Source organism: Branchiostoma floridae, chromosome 14 (assembly GCF_000003815.2).
Source record: "Branchiostoma floridae strain S238N-H82 chromosome 14, Bfl_VNyyK, whole genome shotgun sequence".
Lineage (NCBI taxonomy): Eukaryota > Metazoa > Chordata > Leptocardii > Amphioxiformes > Branchiostomatidae > Branchiostoma > Branchiostoma floridae.
The window spans coordinates 20,860,950-20,877,418 of record NC_049992.1 but is presented as its reverse complement, the minus strand read 5'-3'; the positions used below and the strand labels follow the sequence as shown (position 1 = coordinate 20,877,418).

The following is a 16,469-nucleotide window of genomic DNA, read 5'->3' as shown; positions in this document are numbered from 1 at the left end:
TTTACAATATCTATCTTTGTCGCTGATCATTAGACGTAGATATTGCTAAATATGCCATTGCGGCTTGCGTGGCGCTATGAACATGCTTATTAATATCTTTTCAGTACAAATAACATGTTTATTTCAGTTTTGGGTCAATACTGTTACAACTGCTGGTGATTTGAGGTGTGGTCCTCCCTGTTTCCTGTGAGACATTGCAACAGCAAAATCTATTCGCAATTCTCTTTGAAAAAGGTAATTATAAAATTATGTTGTTTTTTTCTCATTTTCCGCCAGGTGGATACTGAACCTCCGTCAGCAGGAATAGTTTACGACGGTGCGAACATTCACGACATGGACTTTCAGAACTGCAGTTCTCACGTGGCCGCTAGCTGGCACGGCTTCTCCGATCTCCAGTCGTACATCCACCACTATGTGTGGTGTGTGGGATCCACGCCTGGGACTGACGATATCCTGACTTGTACAGATGTGGGAATAAGTCTGGCGGAAGTGAAAGAGATTTCACCTGCACTTCCAACTGGTAAGAAAGTGTTGGTCCAGTATAACTTATCATCTATCACAGAAAGGTCATCGAAATCCTCAGTAATATTCAATAGCTCCGCCTTATTGTGTATCATGGCTAGAGACATATGATGTATGCCTTGGAGGTTCACCTACAACGAGAGTATTAATTTTGGTCGTGTTTAAATGAAATACAAGACTATCTGGGGCCCTTACTGCTGCTTAAGGTACTTAAGTATTACACATCCCTTTCATGGAAGTAGTGTGGTATAGTTAATTACAGTTGATCTCTCTGGGAAGGTAAATCACATCACTTGTGGAGCATCAATTGGCCTTACGCATGGTAAACCAATTGGCCATCACATTAAGTAACTCTTATTTTGTGCGGAGTAATGATATATTGAATAATATGATGTATTCAATAATATTGTTTATTTTGCAATATCATGCCCGAAGGCTAATTGCATAAAAATACAGTCTCAAGGACTAAGTTAACTAAATTTTAGATAGTGTGATACATAAAAACTGGTGTCTAATCAACTATAGGATACATTGAATAATATTGTCGGGTTTGACTTCTTCTTTGAAGGCAGTGGTTAATATACTGTCCCAGGTTCTGTGTGATGGTGGGATTTTGTGCTTTCAGTAGAAAAATAGCTTTTTGGTGATCCCTTAGGTGGTAAAAGCTTGGTGAAATTGTGACAACTATTTGAAAAAATGTGTTTCTTTCGGATTCATATTGGGTATACTGGCTAAAAAAATGTGTTTCATTTTCCACTGCATTCATTGGACAATATGTACACAATCTATCGTGGACAGGGAGCTGTCTATAGTGGCCCCTTTCTTTTCTCGATAGACAGGGAGGTCAGAGGTCGCCCCGGGCGGGCGGGCGTCCATTTTTCCACTCCGGCATTTCACACTCTTTTTTTGTTCTTTTTAGTTCATTTTGTCACCCCACCGATATCTCAACACATCCACAAACAACCAGAACCACAGCTTGGACCTTATAGACTCCGGACGCTCTTGGGCGGTGTATTTTTAGCTCCCTTTCTTTAGCTTATATATTACAACCACAGCGCCCCCTCCCCCGTTACTCCGAGCGTGCCCGGACGCCATTTTCATCGGCCGGTGAGAGCGTTCCATTTTTCATTTCATAGTACTTCTGCTTTGTATATTGTATATTTGTATATTCAATATGTAATTCGCCCCTCACCAGCGTGGCGTTCCTCCTGCTGAGTAGGAGAGTACCCCTGCAGGTCAAGCATTATGACATGTTTCGTTACATTCTCAGTTATTTTGGGTACCATTCTACTAACAGCCCACTGCTTAGCGTTAATTGTAAAAACTCACCATAATCCCTCCCCCTTCACTCCCAGGCATGAAGGCAAACCTCACACCCTTAACCCATCCTTTAACAGTCCATTCCCGTTAACTCCCCTGCTGGACAACACATGTGCCAATCACTCCCTGAAGTTAACATTAGTCTCTATCTTTATTAACTCTAATGGTAAACTAGCACCCCACTGCAGACCTAAATTCACTCTGTTCAGCCTCACCCTGATAATCCTTCTGGCTGGAGATGTGGAGTTAAATCCGGGACCTAGGGCACCGAAGTACCCCTGCGGCGTATGCCATCGAGCCGTCAGGTGGGAAAAGGTGGACGGCCGGCATGCCATCTGTTGCGACTCATGTGATGTCTGGTACCATACTGACTGCATGGGTATGTCAACACCGGTCTATAATACCATCAACAACCCTAACGTGTCCTGGATTTGCTGCTCCTGCGGCCTACCTAACTTCAGAGCCTCTTCAACACTACAGTATTCGAAACTTCTAATTGTTTCTCTTCTTTTAACACCAGCACCTGTTCTAGTCCAGCAAGATCTATCGGCTCACCTATCGCTACGTCTTCGCCTATCGGATATGGTATTACTCCACCGCCTCGCGACCGCACACATACCAAACCAGTCAGGACCTGTGTGATCAACTTTCAATCTATCCGCAATAAGGTACCTGAACTGCACGCATTTTGCGAAGCTGTGCAACCAGACATTGTTGTTGGCACTGAGACGTGGCTGGACTCGTCAGTGGGCAGCAGCGAAATCTTTCCGGACACGTACAATGTGTTCAGGAGAGACAGAGCTGGCCGGGGAGGGGGTGTGCTTGTTGCTGTAAAGAACAACATCATAGCAACCCACCACCCAGACCCGGACTGTCCCTGCGAGTTGACTTGGGTCCGGGTCCACCTGGCTAACAGTAAGTCCATCTACATCAGTGCTGCAAATGCAGGCTGATAACAACAATGCCCACATCTGGCTAGCAGGTGACTTCAACCTGCCGGATGCGACCTGGAACCCTGAAGCTAATACCACCGCTTCGAATCCATCCACTCTCACTAGCAATTACATCAGCCTTGCCAACGACTGTGGTCTGGAACAAATGGTCTGCGAACCAACACATACAGTGGGGCAAACTTCGAACACCCTGGATTTGTTTCTCACCACAAATTCCACCTTAGTGGAGAGAGTCAAAATCTTGCTAGGTCTCAGCGATCATGACATCCCGCTGATTGATGTTCAAGTAAAGCCCCAAACATCAAACACAAAAGATCGGCTCATATACCTGTGGAGGAAAGCTAACATCGATGCACTCCAACAGGATATGGTAACATACAGCCGAGAGTTCGCAGACCAGGCTCAGCACAATACTGCCTCAGAAAACTGGGAGCTGTTTAAGGCAGCCGTTAGTGGTGCTGCCAATAAGCATGTCCCCGGGAAAAAAGTGAGGCCACAATCCAGCAAACCCTGGATAACATCCCAGATTCGCAAAGCTATGCGTAAGCGGTCTGAACTTTTTTCCAAGGCTAGGAGGTCCAACTCCAGTGAAGCCTAGGAAAAGTTCAAGAGGTGTAGGAAGGGAGTTAAGCAGAGAGTTAGGAAGGCCCACAGGGATTACGTCTCCAACTATCTGGAGTCTAACATCGAGGAAAATCCCAAGGCCTTTTGGAGCTATGTCAAATCCATCAGACAAGACTCTACTGGTGCGTCGGACCTAAGACATCAGGGGGTGCTAACATCTGACCCCAAAGAAAAAGCCGATGCACTGGGGGCCCAGTTTGAGTCAGTGTTTACCAGGGAGGATAAGACCACCGTTCCTACCCTTGGTGAACCCAAAGCTCCAACTATCCCCTCCCTTAACATCACAGTGGAGGGGGTAGCCAAACAGCTCTCCTGTCTTAACCCCAGCAAGGCCACAGGACCAGACGGAATACCACCTCGCCTCCTGAAGACTGTAGCCGAACAAATTGCGCCAATATTACAGGTCATATTCTCCCAGTCAATATCCACGGGAGATGTTCCTGAAGATTGGAGAACAGCTAACATCGCTCCAATCTTCAAAAAGGGGGACAGAACCTTGCCTGCAAACTATAGGCCGGTGTCTCTGACATCGGTCTGTGGTAAAGTGCTCGAACATATCGTGCACAGCCACATGATGAAACATCAAGACACTCATGGCATTCTGTCCCCAGCGCAACACGGCTTCAGGAAGGGTCTGTCCTGCGAGAGCCAGCTGGTGCTAACCCTCCAAGACATGGCCAAAAACATGGACCAGAACAAACAGGTCGATGCCGCGGTGCTTGACTTTAGCAAGGCATTCGATACAGTGCCTCAAGAACGTCTGCTGAGCAAGCTCGAGCACTATGGCATTTCTGGCCTACTTCAGTCTTGGCTTAGGGCCTTCCTTACGGAGAGAACCCAGAGGGTCGTCTTTGACGGTGGAACATCTAAAGCTGTTAAGGTCACCTCTGGAGTTCCGCAGGGTACTGTTTTAGGCCCTCTGCTCTTCCTGCTCTACATTAATGACCTACCCGATTCCGTAGACTCACATGTTCGGCTATTTGCTGACGATTGCTTGATTTATCGAACTATCAGCAAGCCTTCTGACGCTCAAGATCTGCAGTCTGACCTCGATGCGTTAACAGAATGGCAAAATCGTTGGCTTATGTCGTTCAACCCCTCTAAATGCCACATCCTCCATATCACCCGTAAGAAGCACCCCATCTTAACACAGTACTCCCTCTGTGGAGAAGCCCTCACCGGTGTTAAGTCCCACCCCTATCTTGGAGTACAACTGTCCGACGATTTGCGGTGGGACACCCATATCAACCACGCCACTAGCAAAGCTGGTAAGGTCCTAGGGGTCATTCGGCGCAACTTGACCCATTGTCCATCCAGGGTCAAGGCCACTTGTTACAAAGCGCTGGTACGGCCCCACTTGGAATATAGTGCCACCGTCTGGGACCCGTACACCAACAAAGGGATACAGGCGGTGGAGGCCGTCCAGCGCAGGGCAGCCCGAGTGACCCTCAATGACTACCGGCAGACTAGCAGCGTGACACAAATGCTCAATGACCTGCAGTGGCGTCCTCTCTCCGAAAGGAGGAGGAACGCCCGCCTCACCTTCTTTTATAAGTTAGTTAACAACAAGATTAACATAGACACACAGAACCTACTGATTCCGACCCAAGGGCGAACCCGAGGCAGCCATCAACATAAGTACAAACCAATCTTTGCAAGAACAGACACATACAAGTACTCATATTTTCCTAGAACAATTCCAGAGTGGAATTCCCTGCCTGGTGCGGTAGTAAGTGCTCCCACAGTTGAGAGCTTCCGCGCCAGGCAGGAGGGCTGCCCGCCCTAACCCGGGACCTCAGCTCCCCCCCTACTTTGCCCCTTGCGGGGTTATATGGGGGTAACCCATGATGATGAAGTCAGCGAATTAAAAATAAGATATTTGTGTCAAAGTTGTCAACGGAGTTTACGTTTACTCCAGGTACAAAGTACTTCTCTACGGTGTACGCTGTGGATGCTGCAGGACTGACGTCATCACCCGCAGTGTCTGATGGGATACTGGTGGACACCACTCCACCGGAAGTGTTGAACAAGTTTAATTTCGGTCCAAACCTGCTGGATAACCCGTCATTTGAGAACATTCAGGTCAGTTATGCATCATTTGAGACAGGTTTATGAAAGAATCATTAATGACGAAACGGAATCTGTTCTAAAGAAAAGTAATGATAAGTCGATGAATACCAGTCTTTCATCAGATGAAGAGTTAAAGAATTGACAAAATGAAAAGAGGAGAAATAAAAAAAAAGAATGGTGAATGAATTTTTATTGGGAGAGTGGTAAGACTACGAAACTTGATAGCTGCAAGAGTGAAGGCTGGTAATCAAGATGTATTGTATGCCAAAGACAATGTTTAGTTTTCAAGGTGTTCATCAACAAAATTGCCATGATTCTTCTTCTTCTTCTCACATCACCACGTCTGCTACGCTCCTCAATCTACATTGCTATAATTGAACGTCAAGTAATGTTTCTATTTTGAAAATTTTGTTTGACGAACTGCTAAGATTTGTTTTGTACTTAAGTTCCATTTCAACATTGCTCGTTTCTTTCGTCTTGTGCAGAGTTCTGCAAGCACCAACCTTATATCAGACCTTGGAAGTGCTGGTAACGTCGGCCTTACAGGAACAGACAACAGCAGTGCTAGTAACAGCAGTCACGTCAATTTACGTAACAACAGCTTTACATCAGCTAACAACGGTGAGCCAGCCCACTGGAACATCTCCGGTGTAGCGGCCGTGATGTCACCGTCCACGGCTGTGTCTCACCACGGAGTTTCCTACCTCCTCCTGCACGGGTCCATCTCACAACTCATCCCGACCAGTCCTGGTGAGAGATACCGCCTGACGCTTCACGCCTCTCCCATCTTCCCCTCTAACACACCAGTGGTGGCACAGGAGGGGTACGTCATCAGTCCCGGCATGCACCGCGTGTTCAAACTGTACCAGCGGCCGTCCCACCTGGAGGGGGCGGAGCTACACGTGGACAGGAACATCACGTGGCACAAGCACGTGTTCTACTTCACAGCTGTAGAACACGTGTCTGAGGTAGTCATCGGATCTGTAGGGCCTTGGAGCGGGATTACCCTGGACGATGTAAAGGTAGGATCAATCATCAGATGACTGCAAAACTGAATACGTTATTGACAGCAAAGTCAACGAGGTGTAAATTATCTCGTTTTACACAATTGTTGGTGAGTTGTTGATATAATCGATGTTGCTGTCTTCGAACTGATAGGTAATATTTTGATCCACAGAGTTGCTTTCCGTTTCACATAAGGTATCGCGATGCTTTATTATAACACACTGTCCTTAATATCTGACATGATCACATGTACAGACTCGGTAGGAAACGTCGTTGACCCATCTTCTTCTTGGAGCAAGGACCCTTAACGGGGCGTGGGCATCTTCTTCTAAATTAAACCGAACTTATACTCTATATGTCTGTAGGTCCAAGAGATGCGGCAGGGATCCCGCCCCCCTCCAGCCAACCCCAACCCGACCAACCAGCTGACCAGTCCTGTCCACCTGGAGACCAGCTTCGCGCACGACTGGACCTCCGTGTGCGCCGCCTGGGACTTTGTGGACCCTGAGAGTCCGATAGTCGGCTATAGCTGGGCCATCGGTACAGTCAGGGGTATGTACATCGTCTGATTTGCAACGCTTGCTACAATTTTCGTCCGCTTCAGAGAATAGCTTTCAATCATACTGTAACTCATACAAAGCAACTGCAAAATGAGCACATTTATGCAGCAAGTTACCAAAAAAATTAAAAAACGGTTACTAATCTCATAAAAAACGTCGATGAGGGTTAGACTAAGTAATAAGATACTTAGCAGTTTACTTGCTTCCAAAAAGCAGTTTCTTAACCCTCGAACCACCGTAGCTTTTTTGTGACGCAGATTACCGTATGGGGTCAAAACTGACCCCAAAACTTTTTGTACAAATATAGTTTTTTGTGTGACTCTTTTTGTGATTTGTATATATGTATAGTTTCACTAATCTATGTGGGGCAGTCTGACATCATTAGGTGAGGATACTTCCAGCTCATTATCATAATTTATGCAAAAGATCATGAGGACCACATTTTGCACCAACGCATTCAGACTGGGAAGGAGGTTTTTGATGCCTGTACCAAATTCAATGCCATATTGCGCCTGAATGGCTTATGCTAGGGCCACCAAACTTGGTAAATTTTTAGAAAATGTTAATAAAAAACATTTTCAGTGAACAAAGCATGTTCATCATTTTTCATGTTGCCATGGCAACGGAATTCTGACAGTCGATAGTCATATTTATTACGAAATTTTCAAATTTTGTATTAAACATCTAAGTTTTAAGGTTTTCTTGGCAAATAACAGTTGTTTTTCACATCTTATAAAATTCAACGGAAATTTCCTGACTCAATATTCATAATTTATTCTAATTTGATGACGTCATCCGTCAAAATCCAAAATGGCGGCCGATATTACCCAGATGACGTCATAATTTCGTCATATAACATGATAACGGCACAAAAGTTGTCACAATTATGTTGGCTTACATGTACATCATTCTCTGAAAATTTCGTGATCCTATGATAAGTAGTTTAGGTGTGGGTAACAAAAGTTTGTTTAAAAAAATGCTGGGGTCAGTTTTGACCCCATTGGACCATGCATAAACTTTCTAGACTAACTTAATCAACAATGAGTCAATCTCAGTAAAAACGTATAAGAAGTTATAGGACATATATACAAACAAACTCCTGGAAGGAAATTAGTTTTCGACCAGAAGTGATATAATGGCACACATCGATATACGCCTGGGGTCAGTTTTGACCCCATACGGTGGTTTGAGGGTACTACTGGATGTGATTTTGAAAACAGTGACACTGAAGAGATCTCTTCAGTTTCACAGAAAATATCACTGTAACAGTATCACTGATAATAGTTCAAGCGTCTGACCGTTTAGAAAGTCATGACCAGTTGCTTAAGTAACTGCTTTTTAGTGAATGTCATAAAATATCGAAGACAATTTCGAAATCAAAGTTGAACATATGAAGGAACAAAACTTTATCTATTATTCTATGCGTTTAGTCAATTGTTCAACCTTCCTGACCACTTAGGTCTGACAATGAAGTCAATTTCTATTACCAACTTGTTTTTTGCACGCTCGCGGCAGTCTTGAGATTCCCAGAAGACACCATCTATATGGTCAAATCAATACGGACCAAGATTAAAACACGTATGGGATCAGATAAAATAATGAATGCTGACCACCTAAAGGTCCCATACTCCGACAATATACACGCGTTAATTTACATTTATAATGACGACTGTTCTGCTGTTTCCTTGTAATCAGGTGGGACTCAGCTTCAAGACTTCAAGACAGTCGGGAGAAACACGCATGCGCACAATGAAGACGTTAGGCTGAGTCATGGATCGTTTGTTCACGTGACAGTCGTGGCTGAAAACGAGGCCGCTCTTCGTTCTGTTGTGTACTCGGACCCGGTCCTGGTAGACCTGACACCTCCTGTCATATCTCTGGTCAAGGTAAGGTGCATATCAGGTTACACGATCTGACCCGATCCTGGTAGACCTGACACCTCCTGTCATATCTCTGGTCAAGGTAAGGTGCATATCAGGTTACACGATCTGACCCGATCCTGGTAGACCTGACACCTCCTGTCATATCTCTGGTCAAGGTAAGGTGCATATCAGGTTACACGATCTGACCCGATCCTGGTAGACCTGACACCTCCTGTCATATCTCTGGTCAAGGTAAGGTGCATATCAGGTTACACGATCTGACCCAGGTAGACCTGACACCTCCTGACATATCTCTGGTCAAGGTAAGGTGCATATCAGGTTACACGATCTGACCCAGGTAGACCTGACACCTCCTGACATATCTCTGGTCAAGGTAAGGTGCATATCAGGTTACACGATCTGACCCAGGTAGACCTGACACCTCCTGACATATCTCTGGTCAAGGTAAGGTGCATATCAGGTTACACGATCTGACCCAGGTAGACCTGACACCTCCTGTCATATCTCTGGTCAAGGTAAGGTGCATATCAGGTTACACGATCTGACGATTATCATAATAAATTGTATTATTTCAAAGAGAACAACTTTGATGCATAAGCCATATATATACAATATCTAACTACCCAACACGTCTGGGATATTCCTTAAAAGAAAACAAAACATTGAATAGTACACTTGGCAATGGTTTTAGATAAGTGGTAACAGAGTTGTTGAATGTCCATCGCTCTGAGTACGATTGAACTTACCGACCTACCACTCACTCACTGTCACCTGAAGAAAACTTGTAGTAAAGAGTGTTGCATGTATCAAAATTCTATATCTTAGTCAAAAAGTCACGTCCCTGTTGTCAACAGGACGGTAGTGATGAAGAAGACGTGGACTTCCAACAGTCCAAGACCGTCACTGTCCACTGGAACGTCACTGATGATGAGAGTGGGGTAGAGTTCTGTGAAGTTGCTATAGGTGAGGCAGGGTTGGAAAGATGTACCGATTCCACCTTTACACTTGCTATAGGTGAGGCAGGGTTGGAAAGATGTACCGATTCCACCTTTACACTGTGCTCAAACTTGTCCATTCCTGGAGAGAGATGCAGCCATCTAACTGTTTATGCTTTACATATAGAACGTCCTGGAGAGAGATGCAGCCATCTTAAGCACCTAACCAAAAAAGTTGTCAGGTTTGTCTCTGTCGCGTATACCCATGTATGTTTGAAAGTGTAACTTGAGAAGCTATAGTTTAATTGTATTGATATTTCGTGTGCAGGTTAATTCAACTTTTTTTTCACATGGTAATGATAGAAAAGGAAATAAGATGAAAACAATTGAAAGTGGCGTGCTAGGGGAGGAATGGAGGCAATATCTCCTATTTATCTTTAGTTACTAAATCAGCTCTTATCATCAGATCAGGTAAATACAAAAGTAATCATATTATAATAAGAACAACAGATTTGTCATCAACAAAAATATCAAAGTACATTAAGTGCACGGTAATAACTATGTTTTTATGGGGTGTGTACACAGAGATGAAATTATTCTAGAAGACTCTAGGGATCACATGCCGAGACCGCATCTCAAATACTGAAGCACGGAATAAAGTCAAACAAAGCAATGAAATAGAAATGGAATAATTGACATATTATTTGTGTATATTGAAAATATGCTTTATCATGAATTGAATAAGATAACCATATATAGAGCAACAAATGAAGAAGGATATAACAATGCACAGCTCTAGTGGCTCTTATTTTTCAAACTTCTTTACGTCCAGGTTTGAGTCCAGGATCAGGAGAAGTCCACCGGTTTACCCAGCAGGCAACACTCTACAGCGCCACCTTTGACCTTACCGGTCACCTGACCCACGGTGATACTGTCTACTCCACTGTCCGCTGTCATAACTACGCAGGGATGACGTCACACGTGACGTCAAATGGTGTCACCATTGTCAGTCAGCCGCCAAACAGGTAGTGGCATTAATTCCTTTTGATATTCAAAGTTTTTGCCCACTAAGAATGTGTTTTATGACACCGGGGTCATCTTAAAGCAAAAAATGATAGTGACATATATTCCCACTTGAATGTTCGAAATGAAAAGGAAATAAACAGAAAGTAGACATTTGGTCGGAGTCTACAACGTCCTAAGAACTTGTACTTTCATTAAAATCAATGAGCGAACTTGATGATGGAAGACATTTAACGATAATCTTGAATGCCAACATTTGAGATCATATTCCTTGCGCCAAATGACACCTGTTGATACGGGTGATATATATAAGGTTGAATTGGATTTGCAGGTATTTTTTATGTTAACCTGTTTACACTGGTCCATTTACTTTGTAAACACGTGTAGTTGGACTTTTGCTTACTGTACCGATTGTTACCGATTGATAAATGCTACAGAAAGGACTGAAAAAGTCTCTTTGCAGTTTTAATTCTAATCAATACCTAAAAAAATCCGACAGAGGGGCGTAAGTACATGTATGATAAATCTGATGTATTTGAAAGTAGAATTTGAATTCTACCTGCACGGAGATGGCATGAAGAAAAAGCTATTTTGAGCCCTGTACATGCCTCTCTGAGTAAACTGGTCTACCTTTGTTATTTGTTTATCAGTGATCAAGCCATAGTGGAAACTATGAGTGCGCCTCAGTTCTACTACCCGACCCGAGCCTCCCATCAGTCTGCTGCTGACGTCATCCACCTGTCCTGGGAAGGGTTCTTTGATGTTTCCGGCATCAAGAATTATCAGGTAACAACAGACATCTGTACCCTTATTCAATATTTAACAAACTGTCAACCAATAACGTTGGCAGAATCTTTCATTGACAGCAGTTTTTATTGATTTTGAAGGAACAAAATTGGTAAACATTAAGGAGCTTTATTGTTTTTTCCCTTCTAAAATGATGTATTTTGCTTTGTCTATAGTGCCGTGTGACTGGCCCTGGTTTGACTGACTTCCCGTGGATAGATGTTGGTCTGACCGGACAGACTCACGCAACCCTGTCAGGGCTCCACCTGCACAACTACAACAGGTATGAGGTACACGTCCGAGCTGTCAATCACGTGGGCTTGGTCAGCGATGATGTCATCTCAGAAATCTATGTGGAGATGGAGCGACCACTGGTAACAAGTAAGTTATGCCATTGTCTTGTTCCCTCACCGATTTGGCCTATCCCTTTAATATACACTATACACCAAATTCAAGTCCGTCCTACACAACAGAGCGGTGCCCAATTGCAGCATGGCCCGTCGGCCACACACCTTTAGTTTGTGAAAGTACTACATCAGGGGGCTAGCTCATGATTTTGCCATATTTTTAACCGGGCCTGGTCGGGCAGCTTTCAGGAACGAATAGTATAAAAGAAAATACAAGAGAACACACAAAACGTAATGAAAATTAGGCCCCTGATTGCAAATGTGACCTAAGGATAAGCATCACTGGTATTTGAGTATGTATACTCTTTCCCAAATGGTGAGCGGAGAATGTAGTTTGTTATGACTCGTCGGGATCGGACTCAAAACCCACAAAGGAAGGGAACCGTGACACTACTCACTTGGCCATCACAGCATTCTTACCACAAATAAATTAGTAGCAGTTCTTATACCAGCACCTCTGAAGAATGTACTGCTCTTCTTGTTGAGTTGACCGTTTGTGAAGACAAAATACCTTTAATTTAGAGAATTAATAAGGACATGTCTTGTATATGTTTGTTCCTGCATCTGGCGTTCTTATTTACAGCAGGCCGGTTCCAGAGCTGGTGGCCCCGGCAGGGAGTGATGATGTTCGACTGGACAGGCGTGTTCCTCAGTAACTCCTCCCTCATTTACGAGGTGTCCATAGGGACCATGGCAGCCGGAAGTGACGTCATGCAGTGGAGAGAAACAGACAAGACCGAGATGCGTCTGGACGGTATGGACAGCAACAAAGAGCACTATGTCGTCATCACAGCTGTTAATCAAGCCGGGCTGTACACGACTGAGTGTTTTGTGCTATCCTACCCGGGAAACGGGTAAACGGTTTACAATCAAACTATTGCAAAACTACCGTCCTATAGCAGGTATAATGTCGGGGAGAGCGTTTTATATGTAGACGACTAGCTACTGGCTTGTTACATTAATTCAATACAATCTACATTTAGTTTGTAAGCTATAAAATATGGAGGATACAAATGGAAGACGCACAGCTAAAGTGACATATGCTGATAATAAAGAATAAACAGAATTAAGTCATTATTTTACTTTTTATACATGAATGTGCATTGCATGGACTCGTATTAGGCTGTATGAATATATAGCCGACATTGTGTCTGGAAGTTTCACTACGTTTCCGGGGAAATATTAGGCTAGTCTAACACTTCATTATCTGAATCGATCAAATTCTGTTTTACTTATAATATTGACGTTAAGAAATGATGCTCATATTGAACAAGCTCTGTCATGGAGGACACATCTGGTATAATATTGTGTCGATCTTTTTATATTTCAGCCATACCATAAGTATGGTGAAATATATTGTATTCGTAATGTTTCTTTCTTTCTTTCTTTCTCCTGTCAAATCTTCAAATCGAATCAACTCCGCCGTTTTTAAACCGATTGACTTGAAATTTGGCACAAAGGTAGAGTAAGCCAATACCCTCAGGCGTTTTTTCCATTTTTTTCATATCTGCCTTCAAAATGATTTTATTGAGTTTTTTGTCAATTTTTATGTATATTTCGGGCTCCTGTGCCCTGGTATTACAGCCGAATGACATGAAATTTGGTACAGAGGTGCCCTGATCATATGCCCACCCAGATTTAATAACAGTTTTGGCATACGGTAGAACAAAATGCTTAATTTTGCGATTTTTGGCCATTTTTTGACAAAAAAAGCACATTTTTGCCTCCTGTACCCTCGTTTTACAACCAAATGACCTGAAATTTGGTATATAAGTGCCCTTCAATTATGTGTGCATGAATTCAATAACAGTTTTTCCATACAGTACAACGTAATGCTAAATATTGCGATTTTATGGCCGTTTTTGGACAAAAATTGGACATTTTTGGCTCCTGTTCCCTCGTTTTACAACCAAATGACCCGAAATTTGGTTAAGCGGTGCTCTAGATATTTATCCAAATGACCCATGTATAATTTTTGGCATGGAACACTTTAAAATGATATATTTGGGATTTTTTGGGGTCATTTTCCAATGGCCAACGACCTCAAGGCCTATTGTTGCATTATGGCTGAAATATGCTGTATTTGCTCTCAAGCAAATGTCGGCCTTTCTAGTTTTTCTTCTTTTTCTAATTTTTCAATTCACACTGATTCCCAGCTTTGAAGTTACGAAAAAATTGTTTTCAACTTACAAAAGATAGAATCCATACCATAAGGTTAGTGGTACAGAGAGGTAAACTAAGTAATAAATGGACCGATTCAGCGTCAAATAATTGATCTATACATACACAGAAACAACTGGATACAAACGAAACAACAAACAGTGAGTCAGGCACCAATTACACGTTAATGAATGAATGAATGGACTTTATTGCACGACATTTGTACATGGTACAATTGTATGACAACATTAATAAGTCAATTAATACAATGGCACTCGTCTAAGTTCTATAACTACATGCATGTATAGTACAGGAATGTGAACATAAATGGCGTATTGACATAGTGTAATATGCAAGTTTGACAATTTGGTCTGTTACTGTACAATAGATTCTGTCTTTTTAGGGCGTTACATATGTACTGACCTAAATGCGAAGATATGTAGTCTGGACATGACATAAGTAGATTCAAAGTACATGTGTTTGTCTTTGGTAAAGGTGTGCTAGATTTACATGTGATTATAACCAATGATTTTTGTCTATCTACGGTATATGTAGGGCATGTCATTAGAAAATGCTCCTCATCTTCAATACCATCTTTACGTAAAGGACATTGCCTCTGGTTGGCTGGTATATTAACGGTACCGACCTTTTTCTATTTCTAGGCAGTGTGAACTGATTTTTAATTTGGTTATGTTAACAGCAAAAGCTTTATTACGAACTGACGAAAGATAATTTTGCAAGTGTGAAGTTACTTTTGATTTGGGAATAATTTTTTTAGTTTTTTACAACTGTTAATTTCTTGTCGCCATCCAGAGAGAAATGTGTTTTTAAACGTTCTTTGAATATGTTACTAATGTAACCAGGGCTAAGCCAAAAACACAATGGAAACCATGCCTGCACAAAATATCTTGAACGTGGACAGTCCATTCTAGTTCTTGTTCAACTGCTGTGTCATATGCCTTCTTTACAATTCTATCATTGGATAGGGTACGTAGTCTAAGCCGGTATTTAATAAGTTGTGTTTGCATGTCAATGTATAATGGAAAGATTCTTAATTCACCTCTGATGGCAGCATTTACAGAGTCTCTTGGGACACAGAGCAGCATTTTGCAATAGTTCAGAAGAAAATATTCCAAGTTAGGTATCTCATAGGACGTTGATTGAGCCTCTCATTTCTCCCGACGCGCTACCAGGGGTGTGGTCATCTTGAAATCATAAAAATCACACTCAAAGTCTGAACAGCAAATTAAGATATTCAATCTAAGGAGGATATATGCTTACCTTTGTGCCAAATGTCAACTCATTTGATGAAAACATGAGCCTGTTATAAAACCAATGACATCATTTTCTGAAGCACCCTAGTACCACCACAAGAGAAAAATACATGAAATACATTTAAAATGATTTTAAGTTACGTACCACTGCATTTTGTTCTTGAACTGCAAGGACAATTTTGGTTGTCAGTTTCAACAATAACTAGAGTTTCATGAAACAAATGCCTTCGTCAGATAATCAGGGCTTGTCATGGATAGTGTCTCTATTCGGGTCTCGCTCAGCTTTTCGAGTTATGCTGACATATACAGCCACACTGCAGCCACTTCACCATGGCACAACCAAAAACATACCGTAACCTGTTTTTTTGGCGATGGTATATATTCCTATCATTTACAAAGTTGACCATAGTATTAAAGTTTGTTCTCATTAATCATTCAAATGAGGTCCTTATTTGCATAATTGATATTTATTGATATTCTTTTCTTTCTCAGTTACAGATGACACATAGTACAACCTGTACTATAAAAATGCATTGAATTTCATCAATTATGTAAATTAGCTCTTTTTAACATAATTAGCATCTCCCTAGGTCTTTCATCAGATTCACTTAAGCTATTTTCATGAAACCAGTTTTGTTTTCCAATAGCCCAACTTCAATAATGCCAGCTGTATCATGTTTACCTATTGACCTAGATCTAAAGACAACAGCTGTGAAGCACATGTATACCAACCCTATATGCTTCTGCAATATATTGCGGCCATTATAGAGGTTTCCCTAAGTAATTATATTAAATAGATAATGATTTGCATAATTTGCATCTCATTATGTTCAAGATCACCCAAAGTAACTACATACCGAAAACAAAGAATATCCTACAATCCCCTCTGGAGTTATCATTCGCAAAAGTTACAAACTATAAGACCCACTGCAGTGCTAGGGCTAACT

The 16,469-nt window shown here is 42.3% G+C and overlaps 2 protein-coding genes across 2 annotated transcripts in view; one reads left to right on the top strand and one right to left on the bottom strand.

Moving 5' to 3' along the window:
• LOC118430248 overlaps window positions 1–13,360 on the top strand; it is an 18,307-nt gene extending 4,947 nt beyond the window's left edge. Inside the window, exons 8-17 of the mRNA XM_035840958.1 lie at window positions 277–520; window positions 5,338–5,501; window positions 5,975–6,511; window positions 6,860–7,046; window positions 8,750–8,940; window positions 9,792–9,900; window positions 10,705–10,897; window positions 11,546–11,681; window positions 11,858–12,062; window positions 12,672–13,360. Of these exons, the coding sequence (XP_035696851.1) occupies window positions 277–520; window positions 5,338–5,501; window positions 5,975–6,511; window positions 6,860–7,046; window positions 8,750–8,940; window positions 9,792–9,900; window positions 10,705–10,897; window positions 11,546–11,681; window positions 11,858–12,062; window positions 12,672–12,946 (2,241 nt within the window). The 3' untranslated portion in view covers window positions 12,947–13,360. The remainder of the gene's footprint in view (window positions 1–276; window positions 521–5,337; window positions 5,502–5,974; window positions 6,512–6,859; window positions 7,047–8,749; window positions 8,941–9,791; window positions 9,901–10,704; window positions 10,898–11,545; window positions 11,682–11,857; window positions 12,063–12,671) is intronic.
• Window positions 13,361–15,394: 2,034 nt separating this feature from the next.
• Window positions 15,395–16,469, bottom strand: part of LOC118430247 (cytidine monophosphate-N-acetylneuraminic acid hydroxylase-like) — a 14,896-nt gene continuing 13,821 nt past the window's right edge. Inside the window, exon 12 of the mRNA XM_035840957.1 lies at window positions 15,395–15,453. Within this exon, the coding sequence (XP_035696850.1) occupies window positions 15,395–15,453 (59 nt within the window). The remainder of the gene's footprint in view (window positions 15,454–16,469) is intronic.